At 47.8% G+C, this 13,653-nt stretch overlaps 2 protein-coding genes across 4 annotated transcripts in view; one reads left to right on the top strand and one right to left on the bottom strand.

The window, feature by feature from the left end:
* Positions 1-425: 425 nt before the first annotated feature.
* On the bottom strand, positions 426-13,341 carry CUNH1orf210 (chromosome unknown C1orf210 homolog). Of its 3 annotated transcripts, XM_067567863.1 has the most exons (6): positions 13,283-13,335; positions 10,842-10,959; positions 10,475-10,575; positions 7,645-8,170; positions 6,172-6,327; positions 426-2,006 (listed from the first exon to the last, which is right to left on the bottom strand). In XM_067567863.1, exons 3-6 carry the CDS (start codon positions 10,559-10,561, stop codon positions 1,666-1,668), a joined length of 1,110 nt encoding a protein of 369 aa, XP_067423964.1. In that variant the 5' UTR covers positions 10,562-10,575; positions 10,842-10,959; positions 13,283-13,335; the 3' UTR covers positions 426-1,665. The 3 variants fall into 3 exon arrangements, with proteins under 3 accessions (XP_067423964.1, XP_067423962.1, XP_067423965.1); XM_067567861.1 differs by lacking the exon at positions 10,842-10,959 and having other exon boundaries at positions 13,283-13,341; XM_067567864.1 differs by lacking the exon at positions 10,842-10,959 and having other exon boundaries at positions 7,645-8,152; positions 13,283-13,341.
* Positions 12,368-13,653, top strand: part of TIE1 (tyrosine kinase with immunoglobulin like and EGF like domains 1) — a 66,228-nt gene continuing 64,942 nt past the window's right edge. The window contains exon 1 of the mRNA XM_067567860.1: positions 12,368-12,457. The gene's annotated coding sequence lies outside the window, so the exon portion shown is untranslated. The remainder of the gene's footprint in view (positions 12,458-13,653) is intronic.

Here is a 13,653-nt window from a genome sequence, read left to right as displayed (position 1 = left end):
CTCTGCAGGAATGATGCTAAGGGGAGATGGCAGGTCAGAGAGGAAGTCAGGATCACAGGTGTGTGGGAAGGGGGGATCCCAGCTGGGGGTAGGTTGTTGCTCCTAACAATCATGACCTACACCAGTCAGGAATCTCCAGTGGCATCCCCAACCCCCTGAAATTTGGCCATCCAGCCTGGGATCAGCTGATTTTTTTTCTTCAAATGATTAAAGATCTCAGAGCCCTTTGTTTTAAAGAGTGGAGTATTAAACCCTGTGTTTTGGTCCAGTTCTAGTTCTGGGATTTCTATCCTGCTCCACGAATTCATTTGATTATTTAACATTTGCATATAGCACTGTACAGAGGAAACAAAGACAAGGAGTTTATCATCTGCGATACATGTGGGACAATGTAACACAGCCAAGGAAGGAGGGGGATTGCACAAAATAAAGACAGGAAGCTGCTTGTCTTCACAAAGTTAAAAAAAATTGTGTATTTTATTAGGTTGGCACATCTTTGTGCAGTTTTCACTAGATACAGGATTCTCCTTTGCCTCCTATTCTCTTAAGCAGATGCTATATTACATCCCAGAGATGGCTGCATTTCACCCTTGGATGAAGCATCCCTGCAGATGCTGCCTGTAAAGCTGGGACCCTTCAGGATGTTGACAGGCAGGCATGAGGCACTAACACACAGTGCTGTGTATTCTATCTGGTTGCAGGACTCAGCAGCCAGCTCACACAGCAAGTGCTGGGCAGTCTAACCAGGAGGGCAGCCAATCATCAAAAGGAATAAAACTGGACAAGGTCCAGCTCTGAAGTGGATGGATCTGTGAGAGGGACCTGCGAGATAGGCTGTGCAGCCACATACATTCAGGTTAAACAACACAGTCCGTTGTGCACCTCGACAGGTCAGCTTCCCAGATGCTCTGTTTATAACTGTTCCTGGCCTTTCCCTCCTATGGCTTCTGAGAAGAAAGCAGGCTTGATACACAGGTTAGTGGCTTTGCCTTTTTGTCTCCATGGCAGAGTCGCTGGAGGCTGCGGAGTCAGGGTCTCATGTGGCCTTTGTCTTCTCTTTGCAGGAGTGTCTGTGCTGGTGTGTGTCGATCCTAGTGCTGGTCTTCTGGTGCTCTGGCTCCGGCTGGGGTGAGAGAGGCTGATGCTGAGAGGGTTGGGGTCTTTCCCTGGCCTCATGCTAGGAGCAAAGCTAGTATCAGGCTGGCTTTCACTTTGCTTTATTGCATTTTAAATGCTGAAGCAAAGATGCACAGACAAGTAATGAGCAGTTTGTTTTCAGTGCCATAGGCAGACCTCCTTGCACTGTGGGCTGTACTCTTCCCTGGTGTTACACCACTGAAGTTGATGCTGTTACACCAGGAATAAAACTGGACCCCAATAGCTTTCCAGTAAGCTCTGCTCCCATGCTGACCCTTTCAGCATCACACCCTTCTCTCATGTCACCTCTCCACTCCTGCTTTGTTCATGTTTCCCCACCACCCTGCAAGTTAAACAGTGGAAGCTAAAGCAAGAATAGTGACACGGCTCGGTGGAGAAAGAAGGCTGGGAGTGGAGGTGGAGGTCCTGAGCTGCTGAGGGCTGAGTTGACAGGCCAGGAGTTGAAAGCCCTGGCTCCAGAAGGTGGAGAGGGAAAGCTGGGAGGGGAGGCTGGGTGAAGTCCCAGCCTCAGAGGGGAAAATGTGGTTCCAATTCATCTTCCTCCTGCAGCCGTTCACTTGGCTGGATGTAGTTATCTTCAATGAAGCCGTCGTCATCCTCTAGCTGCAACCCAGCAGCAGCAGGCCTGGGTTGGTTCTCCCCCCAGGCAACCACCTCCTCAGCATGGCTGCCCCCCATTGAACTGGCGTCAGGCAGTGGCCGATGGCGGTAGCTGGCAAAGCTCTTATGGAAGAGTTTGCACTTTGCAGCCAGCGCAATCAGGATGGAGATGCCAACAGCTAATACAAGGAACCCCACCAGGTATGGCCAGCTGTTCCCTCCCTTCCCTGCAGGTGGCGTGGTGATTGCTGCACAGGAAAGAGAGACAGAACACTTCAGGGAATCCCCAGGTCTCACCAGTATTTTCCTGATGGGTGAGGGATTGTCAGGCCCCACTGCCTTAGATGCAGGGTGAGTACTCAGGTTGATGCTCCACGAGCCACAATGGTGCTGCTTAATGGCTCCTATCAGCACGGCAGCATTTTACACCCACGTCACATTCTCTTTGCACTGGTGCAAATGACTGCATAACGTGCAGGGCAATGGTGAATTGGCAGGGCAGTGTGTTCAGAACTGGGATTCTGAAGTTGCCTGTGCTCTTTAAATTTTCAGCCTAACAGAAAACCCCATTACTGCATGCACAGATTTGTTTGAAAGGAAACTGAGGGTCTGATTATTACAGGGGACCAAGGGGGTTTATGGACTAGTGAATTTGGAAGAGTTATTAATAGTTAAAACCCTCAATCACTTTTTCTGAGATAATCTGGGTTGGTGACACAATCCCATGTCTGGGAGACAAGTTACTGAGGCTTTGTCTAGGTTAGGATTTAGAAGTATGTTAGATAATGTTATCTATCTCCATCTAAGTAAAACCTTGTAAAACATGAGTCAAGACAAAGCAAAGTGTAGTTTAGCAGGTCAAACAGCTCAAGTTACAGTCTCAGTGGAGCAGATTTACAGTAAAGTTTGCTGTGTCTAGCTTTAGAAGGTTTTACCTAGCTCGAACCAGATAACCATCTAACATCTTCACTGCCAAAAATGCTAAATAAATGTGGTTAACCAAAGGCAGGAGGATAGCATTGGCCTCGCCTAGCTATCTTGTGGTAAAAATTACCGTGCGTGTTGTCTCCACTAGGATTTTAAGGTGGGATGGTTAATAGGCCTTAGTTAATGCATTTTTTTTACAGTGAAGACAAAGCCTAACAAAACTTGAATATAAAGTGACAGGATTAGTGTAAATGAAATAATCCTGAGAAAAACAAAAGGGGTTGTCTCGCCACTCTGTTAAATACAATACAGGAATTGGCAAATATTTTGTCTAAGAAACAGTGTGGTTGGAAGGAGTAATCTTGTTGTGTTTCATTTCATTAAATACTCAGAAGCTGTTAAATGGCAGCTATTCATTGGAATAAGTGTTGTAAACTGCCACCGTTTTCCTATTGTAAATGGCAATTGCTAACACTGAGTAGGTTCTGACCTTTTGGAAAAAAAATTTAAAAAACCCTAGAAGGGGATAATCTGCAGCTCAGCATAAAGTCCTGGGGGAGGGATAGTCACCCTGCTCAGGTGGCAAGAGATCATTCAGATTTCATAAGGCTCCCGGTAACTAACCTCTGGGCTCCTGTATTGTATTGGTGCCTATCATGTAGTACCTGAGCCTCTAATAGCTCTGAAGAGGTTAGTAACTGTTCTGTAAAATTGCCTGGTGCTTTATCTGGCAACCTCTCAGGGTATGTCTACACTGCAATTAGACACTTGTGGCTGGCCTGTGCTAGCTGACTCGGGCTCACAGGACTCAGGACAAGGGTCTGTTTAATCATAGAATCATAGACGATTAGGGTTGGAAGAGACCTCAAGAGGTCAGCTAGTCCAACCCCTGCTCAAAGCAGGACCAACCCCAACTAAATCATCCCAGCCAGGCCTTTGTCAAGCCGCACCTTAAAAACCTCTAATGATGGAGATTCTACCACCTTCCTGGTAACCCATTTCAATGCTTCACCACTTTCCTAGTTTTTCTCATATACAACCTACACCAACCCCACTGCAACTTGAGAACATTGCTCCTAGTTCTGTCATCAGCTACCACTGAGAACAGCCTAACTCCATCTTTCCTAAAATCCCCCCTTCAGGTAGTTGGAGGATGCTGTCAAATGCCCCCTCACTCTTCTCTTCTGCAGACTAAACAAGACCAGTTCCCTCAACCTCTCCTCATAAGTCATGTGCTCCAGCCCCCTAATCATTTTCGTTGCCCTCCGCTGGACTCTCTTCAACTTGTCCATATCCTTCCTGTAGTGGGGGGCCCTAAACTGGACACAATACTCCAAATGTGGTCTCATCAATGTCGAATAGAGGGAAATAATTACTTCCCTTGATCTGCTGGCAATGCTCCTACTAATGCAGCCCAATATGCTATTAGCCTTCTTGGCAATAAGGACACACTGTTGACTCATATCCAGCTTCTTATCCACTGTAGCCCCCAGTTACCTTTCTGCAGGACTGCTGCCTAGCCCGTCGGTCCCCAGTCTGTAGCTGTGCATGGGATTTTTCAATCCTAAATGCAGGACTCTGTACTTGTTCTTCTGGAACCTCATCAGATTTCTTTTGGTCTAATCTAATTTGTCTAGGTCTCTCTGTATCCTATCCCTAACCTCCAGCATATTTACCACTCCCCCAGTTTAGTGTCATCTGCAAACTTGCTGAGGGTGCAATCTACCCCATCCTCCAGATCATTAATGAAGATGTTGAACAAAACTGGTCCCAGCACTGACCCCGGGGCACTCCTTTTGTTACTGGCTGCCAACTAGATATCGAGTTGTTGATCACTACCCATTGAGCCCTATGCTCTAGCCAGTTCTCTATCCATTTTATAGTCAATTCATCCAACCCATACTTCTTTAACTTGATGATAAGAATACTGTGGGAGTCTGTATCAAAAACTTTGTTAAAGTCAAGGTATATCATGTCCACCGCTTTCGCCACATCCACAGAGTCAGTCACCTCTTCATAGAAAGCAATCAGGTTGGTCAGGCATGACTTGCCCTTGGTGAATCCATGCTGACTTTTCCTGATCACCTTCCTCTCTTCCAACTACCTTAAAATGGATTCCTTGAGGACCAGCTCCATGATTTTTCCGGGGACTGATATGAGTCTGAGCAATCTGTAGTTTCCCAGATCATCCTCCTTCCTTTTTTGAAGATGGGCACTGTATTTGCCTTTTTCCAATCATCCCGGACCACCCCTAATCACTACAAGTTTTCAAAGATAATAGCCAATGGCTCTGCAATCACATCAGCCAACTCTCTCTGCACCCTCGGGTGCATTGCATCCGGCCCCATGGACTAGTGTATGTCCAGCCTTTCTAAATAGTCCTGAACCTGTTCCTTCAGCACTGAGGGCTGCTCACTTCCTCTCCATTCTGTGCTGCCCAGTGCAGTAGTCTAGAGCTGACCTAGACTGTGAAGACAGAGGCAAAAAAAGCATTGACTACTTCAGCTTTTTCCACATCATCTGTCACCAGGTTGCCTCCCCCATTCTGTAAGGGGCCCACACTTTCCCTGACCTTCTTCTTGTTGCTAACATACCAGTAGAAACTCTCCTTGTTACCCTTTACATCCCTTGCTAGCTGCAACTCCAATTGTGTTTTGACCTTCCTGATTTCACTCCTGCATGTTCAAGCAATATTTTTATACTCCTCCCTAGTCATCTGATCAAGCCTCCACGTCTTGTAAACTTTCTCTTTGTGTTTAAGCTCCCTGAAGACAAGCTGGTTGCCTGCCTCAATTGCTATTCTTTCTGCACATCGGGATGATTTGTTCCTGCACCCTCCATAAGGTTTCTTTAAAATACCGCCAGCTCTCTTGGACTCCTTTCCCTCTCATATTAGCCTCCCAGGGGATCCTGCCCCTCAGCTCCGTGAGGGAATCAGAGTCTGCTGTTCTGAAGTCCAGGGTCCGTATGCTGCTATTCTAATTGTGATGCAGAGTTGGGGCTCAGGCTGCAGCCTAGGTTCTGGGACTCTCCCCCTGTCGCAGGGTCCTAGAGTCCAGGCTTCAGCCAAAGCCTTACATCTATATCCCAATTAAACAGCCCTTAGCCCAAGCCAGTGTCAGCTGGCACAAGCCAGCCGTGGGTTTTTAATGACAGTGTAGACATACCCTATGTGACAGTCACAGCACTTGTCCCCATCCAGGAGGACACCACATGCTCACTCTGACAAGGTCCAGAGCAGAACTCAGGCAGCCTCTCCAGATATTGATGCTGCCCAGGAAGGTAACATTGCAGAGCAATCCAAACCTAGCAGAGCAGAATGAACCAGAACCTCTCCTGATGGGTTAGGTAGGAGGCAGAGCAGAGATCCAGCTCTTACCCAGTGGGGTATATACTTTAGGAATATGCCACTGCTAGGAAAATGATGAAGTAGGAAGTTAGAGCTTTCACAGGGCCCAGAGTAAACCCTGCACCCGTACAACTTACTGTCGTTTCTCTGCACGGTGGCTGGCAGTTCACTGCTGTCTGAAAGCTCAGAGCGAGGAAACCGCTGATTTCTTCTGCAGCCTAGATCCTGAAAGTTCAGGGTCTTGACCTCCTGCCCCTGGAGTTCTGGTGGGAAAGCACAGAGTACGTGCACAGCTGGAAGACACAAAACCTGACTCAGTTAGGGAGAGGGTGGGCCTCCACCTTCCCACCCATGCTGCCACCCCCATTTTGGAGGGAGGTCTCCACCCTTGCTCCTCATTATGTAAAGAGCACAAGAGAGTGCACCTGCTAATGCCTGCCCAATCTGCTTGTTCTTAGCCGCTAGTGAAACCTAATGGAAGAAACAAGTGAAGAAACCACTAAATATGGAGCCATCAGCAACAAGCAAAATTAGGGGGAGGGGTTGCTGTGAGCATGAACTGCCTGTTAACTGTAAAGCACCAAATGCATTTAGACCTAGTCTACACTATGGAGTTAGGTTGATGTAAGCCAGTCTGTAAGCGTCTACACTACAATGCAGCTCCCACCAATACAAGCTGCCCATTACACCAACTTAAAACTCCACCTTCGCGAGAGGTGTAGCGCTTAAGCTGATGTAGTTAAGGTGATGCAGTGTCAGCGTAGACACTGCGTTTCTTACACCACCCGTTGGCTGTCAGCCCCACATGGGGCTTACAGTTGGAGTCCCCCACCCCCAATGCCCAGCACTGACAGCCCCAGCTGTGAGCCCTGACCACCAGGAGGGGGGCCCTCCAGTTGTGAGCCCCTCACACTGCCCCACTTAAGTAGGTGCAAGCACTCCCGGTGAGGATGCGCATAACCGGCAGAAGGAGGGTAGTGTGGACATGAAAAACTGCAGTAATTACTGTGGTGGCCGTACGTCAACTAAGATAGGTCGATTTAATGTTGTAGTGCAGACAAGGCCTCACATTGTGATAAAAATGCCAGTGGTCAAAGGGACACATCACTGCGAAATCTAGTCCACTTCAAAAACTGAGTTCAGAGGCTTGAGGCCCTGCCCCACTGAAGTGGATAATAGGAGCTGTTGAGTGGTTAGCACTTCTGAAATCTGGCCATTTATTCAGGTGCCTAAATGTGTATTTAGGAGCTGAACTTTAGGTGCACATTTTCCAGAATCTTAGCCAAACTGAAAAAAGCTAAACATTTTTCTTCCTCCAATGCAATATTTCTAGGAATCTTGTGCATTACTTGTAACCACAATATGTAAAAAAAATTTTGAGAGATTTTTAAGTTGATGTCCCTTAATGAAGATTAGAGAAGCCCTAGAAAATACTCTCCTGGAAATAAGCCTGCATTAACCACAGGAGATGAAATAGAAGGGACTAAAAAGGATTTCTACATCTTTTACTTCTGTGATTCTTCCCTGAACCCTTCCAGGGCATTCACCATTCAGTCCCTCCTCTCTGAGCCCTTTCCTCATGATAGCCCTGCCCTCAGTCCTTCCCTCACCTCGTCTTTGTTGCAGCCATTGCTGGAAAGGATACATGGAGCAATTACAGACCCAGAGGTTCCCCTGAAGCAGGACCTGGGGGGTTCTCTCCATCAGCTGCAGGACTAGTGCATCAACAGAGATCAGATCATTGTTCCGCAGGTCCAGATGGACCAGGGCCCCAAAGGCCAGGAATGCAGACAGCCGTAGAATCTGGAGCTTATTGTTTTTCAGGAGCAATGTGTGCAGGTTTTTCAAGCCCTGGAAAGCCGCTGGATGAAGGTGGGAGATGTTACAGCTGCTCAGGTCCAGCAGGTGCAGCACACAGAGGTTAGAGAAGACTGCTGGATACAGTGTGGGAATGATGTTGTTGGAGAGGTTTAGGGCATGCAGGGCAGGGAAACGTATCAAGAAAGTCCTGCTTCTAGGCACTGCCAAGGAGTTGAAGGAAAGGTCCAAGCGGGTGATGTTTCCAGGAAGGGAATCTGGAGTGTGTTGAAGGCTCTTTCCATGGCAGTCAGCCCATCCCTGAGAAAATATTGTCACCTACATGAGAGGGGTTCAGCATCCCTGATAAGATTCTCCAGAGTGAGACTCTCAAGAATTTCAAACATAATTCATGAATGTAATAGTTTAATAATTTAATAGTAGCAGAGTTTTAGAGAAAAACAGAGACAGTTTCAGGAACATAGGAGCTACCAGAGCAGATCATACCAATGGTCCTTCTAGACCAGTAACCAGTCTCTGACCCAGGCCTGTACAATTAGATAAAGACCAGCATAGACTGGGTCACTGTGGGTCCACAATCACAAAACAATATTCAGGGTGAGATGAACTTGAGAAGAAAGGGGTGGTGGAGGAAGAAGCCCAGATACTGTAGAGGGGTAGGATGGGCAAAGCTGCTGGACATCCCCTCCAGTGGCACTCATCATTCGGGAACATTTCTCTAATCCCAAACCTGTGATCATCTAGAACCCGAATGTGTGTATCCTCCTTCCTCCCCATGGATTTCAAGACTCTGCCTCTGTCCACAGTGTGTTCTTAGTTCATTCAAAGGTCTCCCACTTCCTGAGAAGTGGATTGCACTGCTTGATTGTTTGGACCATGTTTCTTACATGGGCTGTTGGATTTGCAATTCCCAGATGAGACCCCACCAACAGACATCTGCCTGTGCAGAGGGTGTAAGCAAGCCAGAGTGGCTGATGTGTAGAAGTGCATTTATCTACCTATCTAACTATTTATGTAGGGGGGTTTAAACCAACCTGGCTTAGAGGGGAAGAGATGACAGATATAAAAACATAACACAAATGGAAAAAGTGAGAATGGAAGGTGATAGTAATGAATATAGATCAGAAGCTAGGAATGGTAGAAAATTGATAAGGGAAGCAAAGGAGCACAAGGAGAACGCTATCGGCAGCAGAGTTAAGGACAAAAAGAAGGAGGTTTTTAAATATATAAGGAACAAAAAGAATCCTAACAAAGGTACTGGACCATTACTAGATAGACATGGTAGAATTATCAATAGTGATATAGAAAAGGCAGAAGTGTTCAATAAATATTTCTGTTCAGGATTTAGGAAAAACAGATGATATAGTCTTCCAACAATAACTCTTTCCATTCCACTAGCATCTCAAGAGGATGCTAAACAGCAACAATTAAAATGAGACATTTTTAACCAGCATTCTCAGATAACTTACATCCAAGAGTTTTAAAAGAGCTGACTAAGGTGCTCGCTGGACTATCAGTGTTGCTTTCCAATAAGTCTTGGAACACTACAGAAGTTCCAGAAGTCTGGAAGAAAGCTCATATTGTGCCAATATTTAAAAAGGGTAAGTGGGATGACCCAGGTAATAGTGTTGATGTAATAGACTTCTGTAAAGATTTGACTTGGTACCACAAGACATTTGGATTAAGAAATAGAATATAAAATTAACATGGCACACACTAAATGGATTAAAAGATGACTAACTGATAGATCTCAAAATATAATTGTAAAGGAGGAATCATCATTGAAGAGGTGTGTTTCTAGTGGGGCCCCACTGGAATCAGTCCTCAGCCCTGTGGTATTTAACATTTTTAATCAATGACCCAGAAGCAAACGTAAGATCACTGACTAAATTTGCAGATTATACAAATTGGGGAAGTGATAAACGAGGAAGAGGAAAGGACATTGAAACAGAGCAATCTGGATGGGTTGGTAAACGAGGTGCAAGCAAACAATATGCATTTTAATATGGCTAAATGTAAATGTATACATTTAGGAACGCAGGTCATACTTACAAGATGGGGGATTCTATCCTGGGAAGCATTGACTTGGAAAAAGATTTGGGTATCATGGTGGACAATCAGCTGAACATGAGCTCCCAGTGTGACACTCTGGCCAAAAGGGCTAATGCGATCCTGGGATGCATAAATCTTGAGTAGGAGTAGAGGTTAGTTTACCTTTTTATTTGGCACCAGTGTGACCTCTGCTGGAATACTGTGTCCAGTTTTGGTGTCCACAATGCAAGAAGGATGTTGATAAATTTGAAAGAGGTTCAGAGAAAAGTCACAAGAATGATTAAAGTATTAGAAAATGTGCTTTAGTGTGACAGACTCCAGGAGCTCCAGCTATTTATTTTAACAAAGAGAAGGTTAAAGGGTGACTTGATTACCATCGAGAAGTACCTATATAGGGAACAAATATTTGATAATGGACTCTTTAATCTAGCAGAGAAGGGCACACCAGGATCCGATGGCTGGATCATTGTCTTTCATGATTAGACTGGACAGGACCTCCTGGGTCACGGAGTCTCTTTCCTGCATGATTTTAGACTACGCTGAGCCCTGTAAAGTGTCCTCCACACCCACCTTGCTGTCAATGCTGCAAGGATGTCCTGTTGTCGCAGGCCAGGCACAGAGGAGGCTGCATACACAAAGGTACCAGGCACATTCCATTTGGCTTCAGGAAGCTGCACAACAGAAAAACAAGCCATGAGTAGGTGGGACAGAAGTCTCCATGTCCCGTCCCTGCTGAAATGAAGGTGTGTGACACACCAGTACTGGGAAGAGACCAGACTATTTTCTCCCTCTGCTGCTGTCCCATGGCAGGGGCCAGTGTCCATTGACTCCAGGCACTTCTGGTATAGCTTCCTTTTTAAAAAATAAAATGTAAATAAAACCTAACAGTGACAACTACAAACTCTTACAGCCAGCTAATAAAGCTCATGAGAGGTACCTTGGTTCTTTTCAGGGCTAGGGTTGAAACCAGGGACACCTGAATTCTAATCCTGGCTCTGGGATGGACTTGCTGTTTAGCCTGGAGCAGCTCAATCTCTCTGCCTCAGTCTCTCCATCTGTAAAATGGAGATAAAAACCACTTTCAGCTTCCTGCCTCTCATAGACGTTGTGAAGACTAGCCAATGTCTGTACAATGCTTGCTTTGTGAACTTAAAGCACTGTAGAAAAAATGGAAGCAATGGAGATCACCATACTGGACATCTGTCAGTACTGACCATCTCTGAACCTCGATGGCTTTCTCATTGCACTGACGCTTGCTCTCAAAAGTTCTTTCTGCAATGGCTTGATCTCCCACTGGAGAGCAAGTCATCTGCTCTCGGTGTTCCCATGGCTGGTGTGTGTTACTGCTGTGTGTATCAGCAGAGTTCTGCCTGTTCCAAGAAACGGAGAGCCAGGGTCCTGGGGGAAAGCTGTTTGTCATTCTGTTCATAGCATTGCTTTCATTGAAGCTTCCTGGCACACAGCACTTTTGTAACTATTTCAGGGTCACATATCTTTGGCTCACAAAGCTCATTGGATATAGGCGCTAAGGGTTTTGTCCTTCTGTCCATGGGTGTCTGAACTGATGATCCTAACAGAGCATCGAGGAGTGAATTGTAATATCCAAATGATGTTAAGTACTAATCTCTTGGATCTGGAAGGACTGTGCAAGAATATGAGGTGAGAGGTGCCCAGGGCATGTGTGGAAGGGCAGGTGGCACAGCTTAGACAGAGATGAGGCAGGATATACCCAGAGGAGTCAGAAGGAGGAGCAGCACTGCGAGATGCACAGGGAGGGGAGTATATGGGCAGGGGGCAGTGCTGTGGGGAGAAGTGCCCAGTGGTGAAAGGAAGGGGTAAGGGGCAGGGGGAGGTGCCTGCAGGTGGGAGGGCGTGGGGCATGGGGTAGGAGCAGAGGGGAGTGTGGGGGTGGGGCAGTAGGTGCCTGGGGTCTAGAAGGGTAGGGGCAGCACTGAGAGAGATAGTTGCTGAGGGGAAACTGAGGTGGGAGGGACCAGGGTGCTAAGGGGGTGGGGGATAGCGGGCCAGGGCTCAGTGCTGAGGGGGGATGATCAGGAAGCAGCATGGAGGGGGAGGGGTCAGGAGTGTTGCTAAGTCACAGGGCTGGGGTCTGTGGGGTGTAGAGCCCCAGCCACTAAGTGATGGGAGAAATGTCCTGCCCTCCTGTGAATTACATCTCTGCAGGGGGACGGGGCCTGTGCTCTGATTGGTGGCTCTTCCCAGGGAGGTGGGACAGGGCATAAATCTGCCAATCAGGGCTGCTGCAGGAAGCAGTCCAAGCTGCCTCCCCTTGCTCTGGAGGCTTCAGGCCAGTGGTGCTCAACCTGCCCCATTTGCAGCCCCTGTTGGAAATCTCAGGTCTGGGCATACAGCTGAATTCTGTCCTGTGGGGTTTCAGGCTGTCTTTTGGGGACCCCAGCCCACTGAGAACCCCTGTTCTAGGCCATTCTCACAAAAGGGGAGTGGCCAGTGGGGGGAGACCTGCACCTCAGCCTTCCCACCCCGTGAACAGTGTGGGTTCTCTGCTCCCCTCCCCCCTCCACACCTAGCCAGGTAAGCCAGGCGGAGAGCCCCTGGAGCTGCCTGCAGGAGCCGGGGGGCTGATGTGGGGCAGAACGAACTGCTTAGTGTCAAGGAGGAATTGTGGGGTGGGCAGATGTGGGGTGAGAGTTCCTGCAGTGGGGGGGCCAAAATCCCCTGAATACATTTGGGAGCGTTCTCACACACCTGCTGTGGGGGAGCAGGGGGAGTTCCTTCACCACAATACAAATGCTCGGTTGGTGTTTTTAGTTCAGAATTTTGGGGTCCAATCCTTGGGTTTTTTTCAGGCAGGAGGTGGTGTGCATGCATGCAGCAGAGAAGGGAGTGAGACGAGTCAGGAAGCCCTGGCTGCAGTATCTAGGGGACAGACCTAGCTTATGTTGGATGCTGGGGGAGGACAGGGTTTCCCCTGGCGAGCTGGTAAAGCTACGCTTGCAGATAGGGGCTCTAAAATGGCATCAGTGGGTTTTTTGCCTGTGCAGACCATGGCTCTGTGGCTGCAGGCTGCATTTGCACCAGCTGAGCAGGCGGTTGCTCTCCCCAGTGCAGTCTGCACCCACAAATGTGGGCCTCAGCACAAGAGAAACACAGAGGCTGCTTTGTCACTGTGCTGGAACGCTGGCCTGCTGGTACTGGCCTTCAAGCACAGGTGACTGTCACCTCTACTTCCAGGCCCAGTACAGAGACCTGTCTCTTCCCCAGCAGGGAGCCACAGATGCCATTAGCACAGGGAATCTGACCACAAAACCAGAAATGAGCTTTGTCCTTCCTCCTCCTCCTCCTGCCTGACACCCCCCTCCAAATTTTCCCTGCTGAGGAGAAGGCCCCGCAAGTTACCTTAGGAGCTCAGCCTGGCCGCCTGCTGCCTGTGGGTTCTTCCTGGGTCTCTGTGTGTGTTGTGGGAGTGGAAGGTGGAGTCTCAGAAAATGGAGAGTGAATGTGCAAAGGTGAAAGGTAAATGGAGCTGGTTTAAAGATTAACTGTAGTCAGCTTGCCTCTCCCCTGACTTCCTGGCACTTAAAATCAGCACTCTGCCCTGGCATGCGGCAGAGAGCCCAGCCCACCCTAGGCCAGAGCAGGTAACAGTGAGATAGAGTGGCTAGTGGGGTGTAAAATTAATTCAGGCTGGCTGCTGAGGGCTTTCTGAGTGCACTTTTCATCTTTAGATCTCACAGTGCTTTACAGAGAAGGCAAACACCAATGGGCAT

Source organism: Emydura macquarii, unplaced genomic scaffold, assembly GCF_026122565.2.
Source record: "Emydura macquarii macquarii isolate MOO-44397 ecotype Brisbane River unplaced genomic scaffold, CSIRO-AGI_Emac_v2 contig_2805, whole genome shotgun sequence".
NCBI lineage: Eukaryota > Metazoa > Chordata > Testudines > Chelidae > Emydura > Emydura macquarii.
This window is presented reverse-complemented; position numbering and strand designations above follow the sequence as displayed.

What these genes read in the sequence shown, in the direction of transcription:
- CUNH1orf210 (XM_067567861.1), bottom strand. Translation starts at nt 10,561, where the DNA reads ATGGAATGTGCCTGGTACCTTTGTGTATGCAGCCTCCTCTGTGCCTGG. An exon ending in CTTGCAGCATTGACAGCAAG is followed by an intron (nt 8,171 to 10,474) that starts GTGGGTGTGGAG and finishes CCTCTCATGTAG; the next exon opens with GTGACAATATTTTCTCAGGG. An exon ending in CACCGTGCAGAGAAACGACA is followed by an intron (nt 2,007 to 6,171) that starts GTAAGTTGTACG and finishes TTTCCTGTGCAG; the next exon opens with CAATCACCACGCCACCTGCA.